This window comes from Primulina huaijiensis, chromosome 17 (genome assembly GCF_012295235.1).
Source record: "Primulina huaijiensis isolate GDHJ02 chromosome 17, ASM1229523v2, whole genome shotgun sequence".
In the NCBI taxonomy this organism is placed as follows: Eukaryota; Viridiplantae; Streptophyta; class Magnoliopsida; order Lamiales; family Gesneriaceae; genus Primulina; species Primulina huaijiensis.
Genome location: NC_133322.1, coordinates 3767693 through 3783536, shown reverse-complemented (window position 1 = coordinate 3783536; position 15844 = coordinate 3767693). Strand labels below are relative to the sequence as shown.

Here is a 15844-nt window from a genome sequence, read left to right as displayed (position 1 = left end):
TATATATATAATCATGATATCTAAAGCTTGAGAGTCAAATCCGGCTTCTCTAAACTGAACTGGATGCATGCTGCCTTGCCATTCTGACTTTCCTCTGCATGGATCCCAACACTCTCCGCAAGACTGAGTTCCTTTGGTGGCAAGAAATTCATCGCAACACAATTAGGACATGTTTCCATATTATTATTATTACCATTTTCAAGCTTGGATGAAAAGAGCAAAGGTTTTGGAATATTCTGGTTCCTGATCATCTTGGGTTGGAAGTTAACGTTGGAAAGCTCATGTTTAACCATTTTGGTTGCTGCATGCAGATTGAGAGTACTGGGATTTGGAGAAGCCTCGATCACTATTTTCGGGGAATCGGGTTTCAAGGATTTCAGGGCTCGAACATATGCACGCTTTCTGTACCCAATTGGATCCCTCACAAACAGCCTCTTCTCTTCCAAACGCTCGCTCCTGTGTGCATTCTGGTGCCCTCCCATGGCTTGGGCTGATGCGAATTTCTTGAAGCAGAATGAACAAGTGAACTCCCATGACTTAACCATTTGCGTCAGCTTCAATATTTCTTCTCTATCAGCACACACCAAGCCGTCGCTTTCTTTTCGTTTCTTAACCATTTCGTTCGGCAGATGAGGGGGCATGCAAATATTTATGTATATATTTCCGATGTTTTTACGTACATAGTGAGTGAGGTAGGAGAATGAGAACAAAATAATTAAAAGAGGGTATTCATGAGGAAACAAATGAAGAGGAGGTGGTTGCGAAGCAGGCAGGTGAAAAATATATGATTTTGTGTTTTATTTATATAAAAAAAATTGGCCCGTTTCTTCATATATATATATATATCTATATACATACACATACAGACACACACATGCAAAAAAGAGAAAAAAACATCACGACAATGTCATCACACATGTTTACTTTTTGATCATCTGGGGTTTCTTCCCTTTTCATCTTTTTAAATTTTCTCCCTTTCCTCCGTAAGAAAATCAGCAAAAGCAAAAGAGATTATTTCTTGTTGAGTTACAGTAATTTCATGGTATTTATGAGATGAGATTTTGTTCAATCTGCATGCAATGTAGGCTTTTCTTCACCAGACACGTAAGAGGAAGAGACGAATAAAGCACTTAATTGGTTCAGATTCAAAAGGAAAAAAGAAGTTCAAATAATATTATATGTAATTCTTTTATTTGAAAATTCCTTTTATATATATATAATATATTGCTGGTCAGTGTTGAATGGATTACATTGATAAAATCAGCATTTGTAATATGCAGAGTTGATGCCTAAAATTTCATTCAGTTATGTAATAAAACATTGATTTTCTTGAATTATGGCAACCACTTTGATCATATTTAACAAATTAAAGAAGCTAGCTTTTGTTAATCCCACCTCACAGTTATAAATATATAATACATTAAAAAAAAACAAAAATCATAAGATATAATATTATAATTGATTAATCAGGTTGTAAAACTAAATTTGTAATTTTGACGAGTCTTGTTTTATGAATAAGGGAATTTTATTGTGTTATTACATAATATTTCTTCCTTCTTTAGAAAAAGTGACATGTTATTAGATTCGGAAAATCAGATTACAGGAAACTTGTTTGGGTTTGTGTGTAACTGCGTGCATCTTTCTTAGATTCTAATAACTTCTAAAATGGATTTGAGTAGGTGTCGTGAAAGACCGTCTCACGGATCTTAATATATGAGACGGGTCAACTCTACCCATATTCACAATATAAAGTAATAATCTTAGCATAAAAAGTAATACTTTTTCATGGATGATCCAAATAAGAGATCTGTCTCACAAATATGACCCGTGAGACCGTCTCACACAAGTTTTTGCGAATGGATTTTACATCTCACTTTATGATCCCTCTAATATAAACCAAATTAAGGAAATTTAGTTTCCGTGGCCCACCAATATTCGTCAAGTAGGTGTCTTGTGAGACGGTCTCACGAATCTTTATCTGTGAGACGTGTCAATCCTATCGATATTCACAATAAAAAGTAATACTCTTAGCATAAAAAATAATAATTTTTAATGTATGATTCAAATAAGATATTCGTCTCACAAAATACGACCTGTGAGATCGTTTCACATATTTTTGTACAGACACTGTTCGCACGTGATTTTCATGTATTCACAAAATTTAATTATTTGAATAAGAAATATTTTTTCAAAAATAAATTATAAGAGAGATGAGCTAAAGTTGGAGAAGAAATTAGAAGTCAGAGAGAGGTACAAATATTATTGATAAGTCACTTGATCGAAGTTACATAATAAATATTAGAGTGTGTCTTTTGCGAGACACTCTCAAAATCTATTTTCGTGAGATTAATCAACCCAATTTATATGTAAAGTAAAAAATAATATTTTTTAACATAAAAAATAATATTTTTTTTCCACGATTTGGGTTGGTTTGAAGATCCGTTTTATAAAATTGAACTTTGAGACCGTCTCACACGAGTTTCTATGCAAATATTAATATGCAAGAATAAAACTGTTAAAAATAAAAATTGGTGTCACATTGACATGCCAAATTAGTTAGTATGAAGTACTCAAGTAGTAATAATAATAATATTATTATTATTAATAGGTTATTTGTAATACGTTTTCACGGATTTAGACGGGTCAACTTGATCCAAAACTAATATTTTTAATATAAAAAATGAATAACTTTTTATTTTTTGGTCGGTTCGTATCAAATATTCATCTTATTTGTCAATTTTGTGAGACAGTTTCATATGAATTTTTGTCTAATAATATATATAGTAAAGATGTATGCATGTTTGTGCGAACAAAATCTGATTCTTGTATATAAGAATGAAGTGCATTAAAAGCAAACATGGTAAATTGTATTTGTTGAGATTATGGATACATACCCAATATATTATTGTGATTCTTGACCTTAAGTTCCCATAATTAATATAAAAGTTTTGCTTTAACCCATAAATATGTAGTAATATCAATAGCTATGATGCATAGATTCGGACACAAAAATACAGATATAATACGATTTTTACAATACAAGAGAATGCATATATTAATGATCGTCTTTCATAACCGACGCGTTTATATATATTAAATTATATTCTAAAATATATGTATAATGATTATTACATAAATTATAATATTTATGTTTGAGTAATTTTTTCCTCCATCTAATTTTTATATTTGAACTTTTATTTTATTATGTTTTTACCATAAGAATACGAGTAGTGTAATAATTATTATGCAAATAGGGGTGTTAATTCGGGTGGGTCGGATTAGTGCATAGTACTATTTATTATTTAAAAATTGTTCAACCCGAACACGACTCGAATCCGATCCAACACAAAAACTCCCAACCCGAACACGAATCTGACTAATCAAACCCACCGACTAACTCGATTTTTTTTTTATTTTTTTAAAAAATTAAATAAAATTCAAAAAAATAATAATATTTTAATTTAAACACAAAATAACAAAATCTCTCTTATATATATGATTTAAATTTAAAAAATCTAATTATAGAAAAATAAAGTATATTCACTAAATTAAATAAACAATTGTTTAAAAAATATACAAAATAAATATTACATTATGAAAATTTATGATATAAATATACAATAAATATTTTTTCAGAATTACAATATATAAAAATGTAAGCAATATTTATTAATTATATTTAAAAAAAATTAAAATTTTGGGTTGCCTCGGTCAGCTATTTGGTCTAATCCGATCTGACCCGAATCCGAAAACTTCAAACTCAAACTTGATTTTTTGGGATCCCTATATACATGGATGCTAACACTTAAATAATTTTTTTGAAAAAAAAACTCATAAATCATCAACAGAACATATTTTATAAGGATTAGTTTCCTTCTCTCATATAAAAGTCAGTCTCGTAGCCAATCATTTCACGTTCAATACCCAAACCCACATGTGTAAGGGGATGAATTGTCGATGAATATTACATTGCTTACATGAGCGACAGTGTTGAACACAAACTATATGTTTTTAACATTAAAAGGGTAAATGATTTTTTTTATTAATTAGTCTAATTATTTATGTGATCTCGAAAAATGCAGATATGATATCGAAAATTACTGATGTAATATAGAAAATTGTTGGCTTGTGTTTCAGATATTTTGATTCAATTGGTAATGTTACACTGAAAAATGATAATATGTAATTGAAATTGTTGATTTGTCAGATGTTAAGTCAACATTTGAACTAAAATAACCAAAAATTAAAAGTCTGAATATCAAAATCAAACTTTAACACATTAATGAACCAAAACTCAAATAATAGGTCTCTTGTGAAGCTGTCTCATAGATCTTTATCCGTGTGATGAGTCAATAATACCGATATTTACAATAATAAGTAATACTTTTGACATAAAAAGCAAAAAAATTTCATAGGTGACCCAAATAAGATATTTGTCTCATAAAATTGACTCATGCTAACGTCTCACAAAAGTTTTTGTAAAACTCAAAATTAAACAAGTAAACTTGATCCAATTATTGATGTGATATCGAAAAATACAGACATGATACTGAGAATTGTTCATATAATATTGAAAATTGTTGGTGTGTGTTTCAGATATTTTGGTTCAATTATTAATGTGACACTGAAAAATAATGATGTGCAATTGAAATTGTTAATTTGTGAGATATCAAGTAAACAACTGAACTAAAAATTAAAAGTCAGAGTACCAAAAGCAAACTTTAACACCTTAATGAACCAAAACTCAATTAATAGGTCTATTGTGAAACAGTCTCATGGATTTGTATACATGAGACGGGTCGGTCCTGCATATATTTACAATAATAAGTAATAATTTTGACATAAAAATAAAACTTTTTCATGGATGACATAAAAGTAAAACTTTTACTGGACCAAAAAATATATTGCTTCTTGTTTAAAATCATCTAAAAAACGATTTTTTTGTGTGATCATAAACATTTGGTTTGGCATATGGCTATGAAAGGAATGTGCTTCAATCGAGCACAAGCCAAGCCAAGCCAAGCCAGATCGTATATCTTTTAAACTGTTGTTTCCTTAAATAAATAAAACTGAAATTGCATTATTCATATTCTTTGCAATATATTACTCGAACTCGATGTTATAAGACAATAGTACCATCACTTGGCTCAACGAGCCATAAAATTGCAGTAAAACGGAAATTTAATAGACAAGGACATTTCACCGATGATCAAAACCAATAAAATAGCAAACACTGACCAATAAAAGACAAGTAAATGCAAAATGTTGAGCAAGACATCGTCAAGAAAACTAGGCATCCTCGTTCCAAATATCCTACATTCTACACAAGTACTCGCATTACATTCTACACAAGTACTCGCATTGACTGCCAATGAGATTTTATTGTCAATCCCATCTGACACAGGTTACGCAACCGCCCGAGCTCATAAGACTTTCCACATTGACATTGTTAAATTGTCGACTGCTCGTATATGTTAATGGAACAGTTGTAGCATATGTATTTACCATTGCCTGGCAATGGCTCAACAGCACAGAAAATAAAGGGAAAAGGGAATTCATCCTTCTTTTTGGCTATGAATAAAGTTTGGTCGTATTCCCCCCATCTATTCAATGCGCTAAACACATCTTACAGAGCTCAAACTATCATAGAGATGTTTATAACAGCTTTATGTCTGAGTGGAAAGCGAATTAAATCAACACATCACATATTAAAATCATAACATCTCTTGTCGCTAACCAACGACAGTTACTAGGGAAGTCCTCACCCGACCCATGTACACCCTCGTGCAGTGGCGACCAGCCCCAAGACTGGTTCTACCGTTAGGCTCGTGGGGCCAGATGACGAAGGATGAGATGAAGATGATGAAGGATGAGGTAATACCGTCAATGATAAGGCTCTGATTATTGTAAGTCAAACGTGAGATGATGCAAATATGTTGAATCTCATATTGTAGCCCCAACAGCACAGCTACAACTCTATGCATCAGCATTAATATGGCTTTGATACCAGCTCAGGTGGTTCAATCCACAGTTATGAAATCAAATACTAGTGGCAGCTCAAATCCCATTATTTTGCATTCATATCAATAACGAGGTAGTCATGCTAGAATCATTAAACTGTTAAATAACATAAACAAACGGATGAATATGTATGAATTTTCCACATACATATGAATAATGTTGACAATTTGTTTGTAAATCGAAACTACTAGATTGAAAATCCCAACAATTAAATATATAGTTCCAATTATTAATCAATCCTTCTAACGACCTCGTCTAATCATAATCCCTTGCAAAGAGAGAAAATAAATAATTACCCAAACGCGTGAATCAATCAATCCATTACTCAGCTCGATTTGGGATCGGGCATGGGGAAAAGTCCAGCGCCAGCAGCCCCTCGCGGCGGAGAAAAGCCCAAAAACTTCTGCAGATTCGTCCTTATGCTGATCGAACACAGCAGATACAGAAACGCCATCGAACAATCCGTCATGTCATCCCCCAACAACCCCCTATGACTCATCTTCTGCACCAATTTTATCGGGGTAAAAGGGATTTTGGCCACAGCTTTGCCCTCGAACAAACTGTTCAATAACCCGAAAACCATGAACAAGACCATGGCCACGACCGCGCCCGATTTGAACTTGAACAAGGACAAATCTCGGCTCGATTCCTTCAATGATGTCTCGACCCGGTCGATTTTCTTGGTTCTGGATGACTTTTTGATGAGATTCGAGGGTACCGAAGTGGCGTCGGATGTCTTCATAGTCTCGAGTTTCTTGGACGCTTTGTCTATCGTGGATTTGAGGGATTTGTAGGAGGAAGTACGGTAGATGAGTAGCCATGAGATGGCTTCGCATACAAGTGCGGTGCAGACGGAGATCCCGACCACCGTGAGGCTGTCGGAGTATCTGAAGGTGGAGAATAGAGTCGACGCCATTGGGAATCTTCAGAGATCAGAGAAGAGATTCTGCCCACGATTTGGTCACGGTTCATATTTATTAACCTTTTTGGTCGAGTGGGAATTTAATTTAATTACTGCAGTCTAATTCCATGAAAAATCGAAATAATCACATTTTTTAATTTAATTTCTTTGAAAAAATAATATAAATTTTAATAATTTTAGAATCCCAAAAACTCAAACAATATCTTTTCACAAACTAATGAAAAATAGCATAGAACGAATCTCATAGATATTGATCTTTGAGATCATCACACGAGACCAACTCAATTATTTATGGGTGAAAGAGATAAAAAAAATTAAAAATAATTATATGATATTTATTAGATAGAGATTATGTTTATTATGATACGATATCATGGATATATTTTTGTGACGGATCATCTTGATTTATATATAAAGTTTTTTTTAACAGGATTTATGTATAAAGTTAAAATCAATATTTTTATTATCAAAAATAATATTTTTTATGAATTGGGTCGGTTGGATATTTGTCGTATAAATTATTTATGAATAACAATATTATTTATCAGAATAAATAAAATATTTATAATTATATATATGCGTGTAGAACGGCAAGCATTCGAGAATCAAATCTCATCTCCGCAACCTCTCTATCTCCCAACCCCATTTCCCAATCCATCTCGATCTCTCCTCAGAATTAACCTTCAAATTTTGATCTCATTTCAACTACTAAATCTGATTCACACGTGTGCGTACACGTATAGCTCTTCTATTATTTTTTTATTGATATATATTCCATTTCTGCGATATTATTTTCGGTCATTTGTTGTTTTTGATCTGCAATTTAGCTTGTTTTCGATCTGTGTATGACGAATAATCAAGCGGTGACGTATCATTTAATCTGCGTTATTGGTTAACTGGATAATTTTGATTCGGACGGATGGTGATCGGAGGCGAGTTCTTCTGAGCTGATGAAGAACTGAAATTAGGGGAAAATGCCAGGAATAGCGCAGAGGATTAATAATATCACTGAAGATAGTATCGATAGTGATTGTCAGAATCCATTGGTGGGGAATGGAATGGTTCCGTTTCATTCATGCAATGGATCGTCAGGTTCTGATGATGGATTCTGGTTGAAGCATAGCGATGACGTGAGCTACAACCAGCTACAGAAGGTATATGTGTTTGCTTTTAATTTTAATTTTGCTGACATTTTAGAAATACTGAAGTAACATGGGTTTATGGGTGGTTTTTTTTAATTTGATGGATTGATTCGATTTGGATCTTTTTCTTTGAATTGTAAAGTTAATCTCTTAGGATAGCAAGTTTTCTGGAAGTGTATTGATAGTGTTGGTATGGATCCATATTATGTTTGGGAATTAGATATACATGTATGTATGCTGTTTATTTAGTTCACAATTGTTTTCGAAAGTTTTTAGATTGATTGTGCACTATGGCAAAGCAATTAACTTCCGTATTTGTCGGGTCATCATTTGGATTGCATCCCCTTTTGATATTTAAATATATCTTTGATTCCTGCAGAATAATGTAAGAAAGCTCCATAGGTTCTCCGAAAATTGCCCATGTTTGTAATTATGTTATATATTTATCTGCACTATTATTGGTAAATTTATTCATGTGCTTGGTTCCCATTTCGTACCTCTGTTATGTTGTTGGGTGACTAGTGCATAAATAAACTATCAAGTCTCGTGGTTCTGGGATTATTCGTGTACACCTTTCTCCTTTTATTATTATTGCTACTTGTTGGCTAAGTTACAAGTAACTCAAATAGCCATAGACAATATTCTTTGTTGTTTGCAGTTTTGGTGTGAGCTGACGCTACAAGCTCGTCAGAAACTTATGAGGATAGACAAGCAGACATTATTTGAGCATGCCCGTAAGAAAATGTATTGCTCCAGATGCAACGGGATGCTACTTGAAGGTTTTCTTCAAATTGTCATGTATGGAAAGTCACTAAAGCAGGTTGCATCTGGTGGACAGTGCTGTGTAAAAGTCACAGACAATCAAAATGATGATGACTTATGTATTGCCAATGGCTGCCGCGCTGATTCTCTAGATCCATCCGTCCATCCATGGGGTGGATTAACCACAGCTAAAGATGGAACACTCACACTGTTGAGTTGCTATCTTTGTTCAAAATCTTTCAAGGGGCTCCAAAATGTAAATTTTATTTCTATGCTGTGATTTTATGTATTATTCCTTCAGGGAATATCATTAAATTTCTTTGATTTGCATCAGGTGTTTGACAGTGCTCGTGCAAGGGAAAGGGAACGTGAATTGCTTTATCCTGATGCATGTGGGGGTAGTGGTCGAGGCTGGATAAGCCAAGGAGTGGCAGGATATGGTAGAGTGCATGGAATAAGAGAAACATGTGCTCTTCACACTGCCAGATTGTCTGTGGAGACATTGGCAGATTTCTGGACCGCCCTTGGAGAAGAGACTCAACAATCTCTTCTGAGGATGAAAGAAGATGATTTTGTTGAAAGACTTATGTATAGGTGTGTCATTCTATGACAATTTGACAATTTTGCTATCTCGAGATGTCTATCTGTGACTCATGCAGAGCTCTACAAGGAGTCATGTTATCTACATTCCTTGAAAATTGAAAGCTATTTACTTGCTTGGACTGTGTTCTTTTTATATATATATATATATATATATAATCCTTTTACCCTCATTGGTTGAATTATTTTTGTTATAACTAGAAGTTATTATTTGAAATTGAATATGCTAATTCAGGCATATCATGTGCATTCACGCAGGAAATTCATTTCATTGGCGAGTAACCTTATAGATGGAAAACATAGTGTATCGTTAGCTTTTGTTTGACATAGAGTGCTTATCTTGTTAACTGGTTGCGTAATGACTATTAAAACTTCAGTATGTAGCAGATGATAAGAGTCCATATATTCTGGTCTTCATGATCACAAAGATAGAACGCATTTTGGGTGATCACTTTTATGCTAAAAGAGGTTTATAAACTTCTTTTTTTCAGGTTTTACCGTAAAAGGTTTTGCAGAGATTGCAGGAGAAATGTTATACGAGAGTTCAAGGAGCTGAAGGAACTCAAGCGCATTCGAATGGAACCTCGTTGCACAAGTTGGTTTTGTGCCGCAGACACAGCCTTCCAATATGAGGTGTACGATTTGGACTGTGTTGCTGTTTTATACTCCCTCTTTGTACATACAGTTTTTGTGTCATGATAACTGCATTGATTATTCGATTCAAGTGTAATTTTGAATTCAAGTTATGGTTGGCAACTATATTTCTAGAATCATAATGTGTATGCTGTCTCAATCATCAGGTAACTTTTGATACAGTTCAAGCTGACTGGCATCAAACATTTTTAGATTCTTTTGGGGCATTTCATCACTTTGAATGGGCTATTGGAACTGGAGAAGGGAAATCTGATATTTTGGAGTTTGAAAATGTTGGCTTGAGTGGAAAGGTTCAAGTGACTGGTCTAGATTTGAGTGGTTTGAATGCCTGCTACATAACCCTGCGTGCTTGGAAGAAGGATGGACGCTGCAATGAATTATGTGTGAAAGCTCATGCTTTGTGTGGGCATCAATGCGTTCATTGCAGGCTTGTGGTTGGTGATGGATTTGTTACAATGAAAAGAGGGGAAAGCATCAGAAGGTTCTTTGAACATGCAGAGGAGGCTGAGGAAGACGAGGTAAACCAAACGTCAGATTTGTTCTTTTAGGAATATATGCTCCAAATGTCTGTTTTTGGTTCCTTTCCTGTCTGTTTGTTCTCATTATATTCGTATTTTATTTTTGTGATTTCCAGGATGATGACTCAGAGGACAAGGATGGAAATGAGCTTGATAGTGATTGTTCCCGACCCCAGAAACATGCGAAGAGTCCTGAGCTAGCTCGAGAATTTCTCTTAGATGCTGCAACTGTCATTTTCAAGGAACAGGCATGTTTCTTTTCTTCTTCCCTCCCTAGATAGCGGCAGCTTTTAAGTTCACTAGCAGTAACCTACCTATTGAAAATTCTGCTGTCATTTAATTTGTCATTCTTATACATGAAATGGGGATCCTGGGACTCCATTGTTTTCACCATATTAATTTTTTAAATAAATATTTTTTGTTCTGTGTAATTAACGTCGAATTTTGTATGATGACATGTGCTTTATCACATGTATCATTCACTCAAGACTGTGGCAAGGTTTTTGTAAATGTTTGTCTCTCAAGTTTCCTTTAGAATTACTCGGTGAAAAAATTTTACTACAAGAAAGTACCTGACAGATGAATCGGTAACTCAATTCAAAAATTGAACAAGTATACATATGGAAATAACACAATTTCTTCAATTAATGAAGTTAAGTTGTTATGGAGTGCTTAGTTGGCTGGTTTATTTATTTTTCATCTAATCAGCTTGTCCATTATCAAGAGTTTGCTAACTTGGCAGTGCATTTTCTGTAGGTTGAAAAAGCTTTTAGAGAAGGTACAGCCCGACAAAATGCACATGGAATTTTTGTATGTCTTGCTTTAAAGCTACTAGAGGAACGCGTGCACGTGGCGTGCAAGGAAATTATAACTTTAGAGAAGCAGGTGTTTAATCTATGATATTGTCACGGTCGTGTCTAGCTATTGCCCTCCTATTAGAATCGAATTTCTTAATTTGGATCCATAATTGATCGCTTTCAATTTTTTATTCTGCAGATGAAACTTCTTGAAGAAGAAGAGATGGAAAAGCGTGAAGAAGAAGAACGCAAGGAACGCAGGAAAATTAAAGAAAAGGAGAAGAAACTCCGAAGAAGGGAAAGGTTAAGAAGTAAGGAAAAGTGGGAAAATAAATTTGGTACTGAATCAAGCATAGATTCACTCACTCCTGATATTTCAGAGGAATTAATGCAATGTGTTGACGAGGAAGCCGATGTTTGCAGCAGTGACTTGGTCTGTGGAACACCAGTCAGTCCTTTGTCCCCTGATACTCGAGATAACCTGCTTTTTACGGACTACATTTACTCAAATATGGTCAATCACTCTGAAAACAGTGTGACTGGGGAGGAGTTTGGAAAGAGGAGAGACTGGAACTCCTGTATCCTAGCTGACCATGTTAAATACACTCGCAGGAAGCTGAGGTTTCGTAAAGATTCCCAGCCAGAATTAGGTTTGAAATGGTCTGATAAGAAAAATGGTTCTTCAGTGTCGGAAAGTGGGGCGATCATGAGCGGTTTTGCATCTAGAAATCATGTAGATGTTTTCGATTCTGCAAGAAGCATTAGTGGTTTCAATAGGCCAGAGTCTCACGTTATAAAAGTAACCCAGGAGCCAAAATATGGAATTAAGTCCGTGTCACCATCAGATTTATCAAAACCATATCACCGCAGCAACAAGTATCCTCAACAGGAGTCCATACCTGAGATTTATGGGCGACATAAAAGCAAGTTCATATCTCGCCACCTGAACCCTCCTAATATTAAGAAAGTTTGGGAACCATTGAATTCACGAAAGAAATGCATTCAAGGCAACTCAGACTCTGATGTTACCTTGAGATCCACACCCAAAATTGAAGCCCCTGAATCATCTCGTGCGTCTGGTTCTGATGAAGTGATATTTATTCCAGTTCAAAACAATCATGTTTATAATGATGTAAGAGGGTCGACAGGATCCATAGCTGAGAATTGCAGAGAAACAGAAAATGTGTTCCATGCAATAGAAAAGCCTTTACAATATTCAAAGGAGGCGGTAGCAGAGGATCTCAAGCTACGACCTATGACAGGATCTCCGCATGGAACACGAGAGTCGTCAGTTATCAGTTCTTCCAACTCTGATAATTACTCATGCCTCAGTGAGGGAGACAGTAGCTCATCCTCTTCAAACCCTCAAAATCCAGAAACCATATCCAGATCAGATTCAAAGGAGGTCTCACAAAACTCGGATGGGAGAGAAAGTTCATGTTGCTTCAAAAATGAGTTCGCTGCCTGCCGCAGTGTTGTGATAGGTCACAGCACAGAGAGAGGGGAGGACACTAAGATCCAGGGACCTGATTCCAGGAGGACAATTTCTTTGGGAAATTTTCCTTCAGAAGCAACCACATATGACAACAGGAGATTAAATGTCAGTTTGGGAGCTGCTCATCCTCCAAACGTGCTTCCACATTATGCATTCTTTCATGCCCCGCCCGTTAACTGTTATCAGCCGAGTTCACTAAATTGGCCAGCTGGTTCTACCAATGGATTAATGTCATTACCTCACACCAACCACTATTTATTCCCAAACACTTTTGATTATGGTTTGAGTGGAAATGCAGGGTTAATGCAGTATGGAACCTTACAGCATCTGCCACCCCCATTGTTGAACCCTACTCGCATACCCGTTTTCCATCCAGTCGCACAGGTTAATAGTGTTAGCCCAAAGGCTCATGCTAAGGTTTCCAATCTAAATGAGCAGAAAGAATTGCTACAGAACATGGAGAGTATGGCTGAAACTGATCGGAATTCTGCAAAACCACCAATGGTGGTGGATGCCACGCAGAATGAGAAGTCTAACAAAGTGGTTGTGGGGGATAATCAGGGTTTCTCTTTTTTCCATTTTGGTGGCCCTGTAGCTCTTTCGACAGGGTTTAATGTCGATACTGCTTCATTAAGAGAAGGAACTACTTGGGATTCTTCTGTGAAATGTCCTGATGGTGATAGTTTCTTCAATAAGAAAGATGCAATCGAAGAATACAACTTGTTTGCAGCCAGTAATGGCATAAAATTTTCACTCTCCTGAAGTTTTGATTCTTTTATTTTACTCTGAAGTGAGTGATTCAAGTGGCTTCAGGTTGGTATTTTTCTGATTTCGTTATCGAATGGTGGAAGCTTTGAGCGCTTCGATATAAAGCAGTTTTTTCATACCTGAGAACAGAGTGATGGAAGATTTGAGTGCTCTACTTTGATTGGTGTACGATAATCATCTTCTTGGGAGTGCTATTCTTTTTTTTTTCCTTCTCTATGGGAAGAAGGCCGTGAGCAAGTTTTAGAGACTTCCATTTATGTTTGGTGGTGATTTTACTTCATTTTTTGTTTTTGGCTCTCTGCAAAATTTTTGTTGGGACATAATATTTGATCATTACTTGAACGATTTCATCGCTCTTTCGCTGGTTCATCGCGCAGACGGTTACTTCATGATTTGACATGACATGGATTGGCGTAGTAGCTTTTGACATAAATTGTTCGTCAAAACTAACGCAGATTCAAATGTTCAAATGCCACGAAACAAACCTGTTCTAGATCAAATGCAATAACAACGGTACATATGTTCACTTGTATTGCTTAGTGTTGAGTCTCAGAACGGCTAAGTAGAATCTAGCAGGTTCGTCCACAAATTCAACCACTTCAAATGAATGCTCAGCTGCAACACTTCGCAACATCGTTTCCTCTGGCAAATTGGAAACCACTACATCTGGATACTTGAGTCGTAGCTCTTCTACCGCTTGCCTTCCTTGTGGATGGCTTATCACAACTCGCGCACCTTAAAATGATCCAAATAAACAACAAAATAAAAATTCAGCCATCGGCTCTCAAAAGGCGAACAAGACTTGCTTAGTTTTACAACATATTACGACTTGGAGTAAAACAGTGAACAAGAATAGAAATGACTAATGAGCCCCAAGAATTACAACTTAAAGAATCAAGCTAAAACATGGCATTGTTTAGTCTTCCGTCCAGTCCATTGCTATAGTTTGAGATATGAAAAATCGATCAATTCAACCAGCATATTGAAACATCCAACCAAAACTAGAAATAGTAAAGAACAAGAGGACGGAAATGTAAAGAGGAAAAGTATCAGGATGATCATAAAAATTTCTAAACACCCAAAGAATTACGGCAACTTCAATGTTACCTGGCAAACAACGCTTGGCAAGAGCTCCAAGAACCTCATCGAGATCAAAGGGTAGACCAGGGAGGAAGTATAGGAATACTACACCAAAAGGTGCCCACTTCTCAGGTACATTTATCAGTTCACCTTGCCAGCATTTGACCTTGTCATATTTCTCCTTGATGCAAGCCAAAGTTAAAAGAGAGTCATGAACGACAAGTAACTGTTCGACAGGTGATGCATCAACAACTCTATCCACAAATGCTTCAGAACCAATGGAGACCAGAACCCTCGAGGTTTCCGAAATGCCTCCAGCAGAGATTATTCGGTCCATCTTCAGTCTATGCTCTTCATCAGAACTCGGGTAGTCTGTGTCAAGAAATGACCAATCCTTCTCTACAAAATCTTCAAATTGCACCACGGAAACCGTCCCCTCGTTTGAAGAAATTGTCCCGCTAACGGACCATCGATGTGAACGTGCAGAATTGAGAGAAACGAGAGGAGATCGAGTTTCATGGGAAGGCTGGTGACAAAAGTGTGAGTAATGATAGCCATCCACATTACCAAGAGGCCGAAACTGGCGATAAGAGGTTACTACATGGGAGGGTGGCTTAAGTGGAAGAAATGAAGAGATTGAAAACATAGAGCACATAAAAATCAAATCTTTAAAAAAAGAGTTATACAACGTAAAATTTATTTCTTGAAATTACACCGAAGGAACAAAACCCAGATAAAATAGAACCAAGATTACTAAAATCCCACTGTCCTGCTCTGAATACTGTCATTCAATATCAGACTTTTACATCAATCAGCCACAGAACATAGAGTTGAAAAAAAAATCCTAACAGACCAAGAATCTTACCAGTTGATAACTGAAAGATTGACAATTATGCAGCGTTGGAAGAGCGATGGAAAGAAGAAGCTGTGATTATTATCCTCGAGGATTTGCAGGAGCGAAGCAAGGACATACAAATAAATGTATGTCGTGCTGTGATTAACGCGATCTCTCTAAAGTTCGTTAGATCCTTGAAAAGTCGGGTGATGTTTTGAGAAACAATAAAGTTAAAACCCATAGTGTTGAC

General features: G+C 35.7%; 3 protein-coding genes across 4 annotated transcripts; 1 reads left to right on the top strand and 2 right to left on the bottom strand.

Moving 5' to 3' along the window:
* Window positions 1-6125: 6125 nt before the first annotated feature.
* LOC140962430 (uncharacterized) lies at window positions 6126-7002 on the bottom strand. Its single transcript, XM_073421319.1, has one exon. The coding sequence runs from the start codon at window positions 6935-6937 to the stop codon at window positions 6347-6349; it is 591 nt and encodes a 196-aa protein (XP_073277420.1). The 5' UTR covers window positions 6938-7002; the 3' UTR covers window positions 6126-6346.
* A 535-nt stretch (window positions 7003-7537) lies between these two features.
* On the top strand, window positions 7538-14046 carry LOC140963415 (uncharacterized). The gene is made up of 8 exons (XM_073422729.1): window positions 7538-8097; window positions 8744-9103; window positions 9182-9441; window positions 9939-10080; window positions 10248-10619; window positions 10736-10867; window positions 11376-11504; window positions 11616-14046. The coding sequence occupies exons 1-8, from the start codon at window positions 7918-7920 to the stop codon at window positions 13671-13673; spliced, it is 3633 nt and encodes a 1210-aa protein (XP_073278830.1). The 5' UTR covers window positions 7538-7917; the 3' UTR covers window positions 13674-14046.
* Window positions 14047-14064: 18 nt separating this feature from the next.
* LOC140963416 (uncharacterized) lies at window positions 14065-15771 on the bottom strand. Of its 2 annotated transcripts, XM_073422732.1 has the most exons (3): window positions 15625-15765; window positions 14787-15540; window positions 14065-14414 (listed from the first exon to the last, which is right to left on the bottom strand). In XM_073422732.1, the coding sequence occupies exons 2-3, from the start codon at window positions 15412-15414 to the stop codon at window positions 14203-14205; spliced, it is 840 nt and encodes a 279-aa protein (XP_073278833.1). In that variant the 5' UTR covers window positions 15415-15540; window positions 15625-15765; the 3' UTR covers window positions 14065-14202. The 2 variants fall into 2 exon arrangements, with proteins under 2 accessions (XP_073278833.1, XP_073278832.1); XM_073422731.1 differs by having other exon boundaries at window positions 14787-15771.
* Between the last annotated feature and the right edge of the window lie 73 nt (window positions 15772-15844).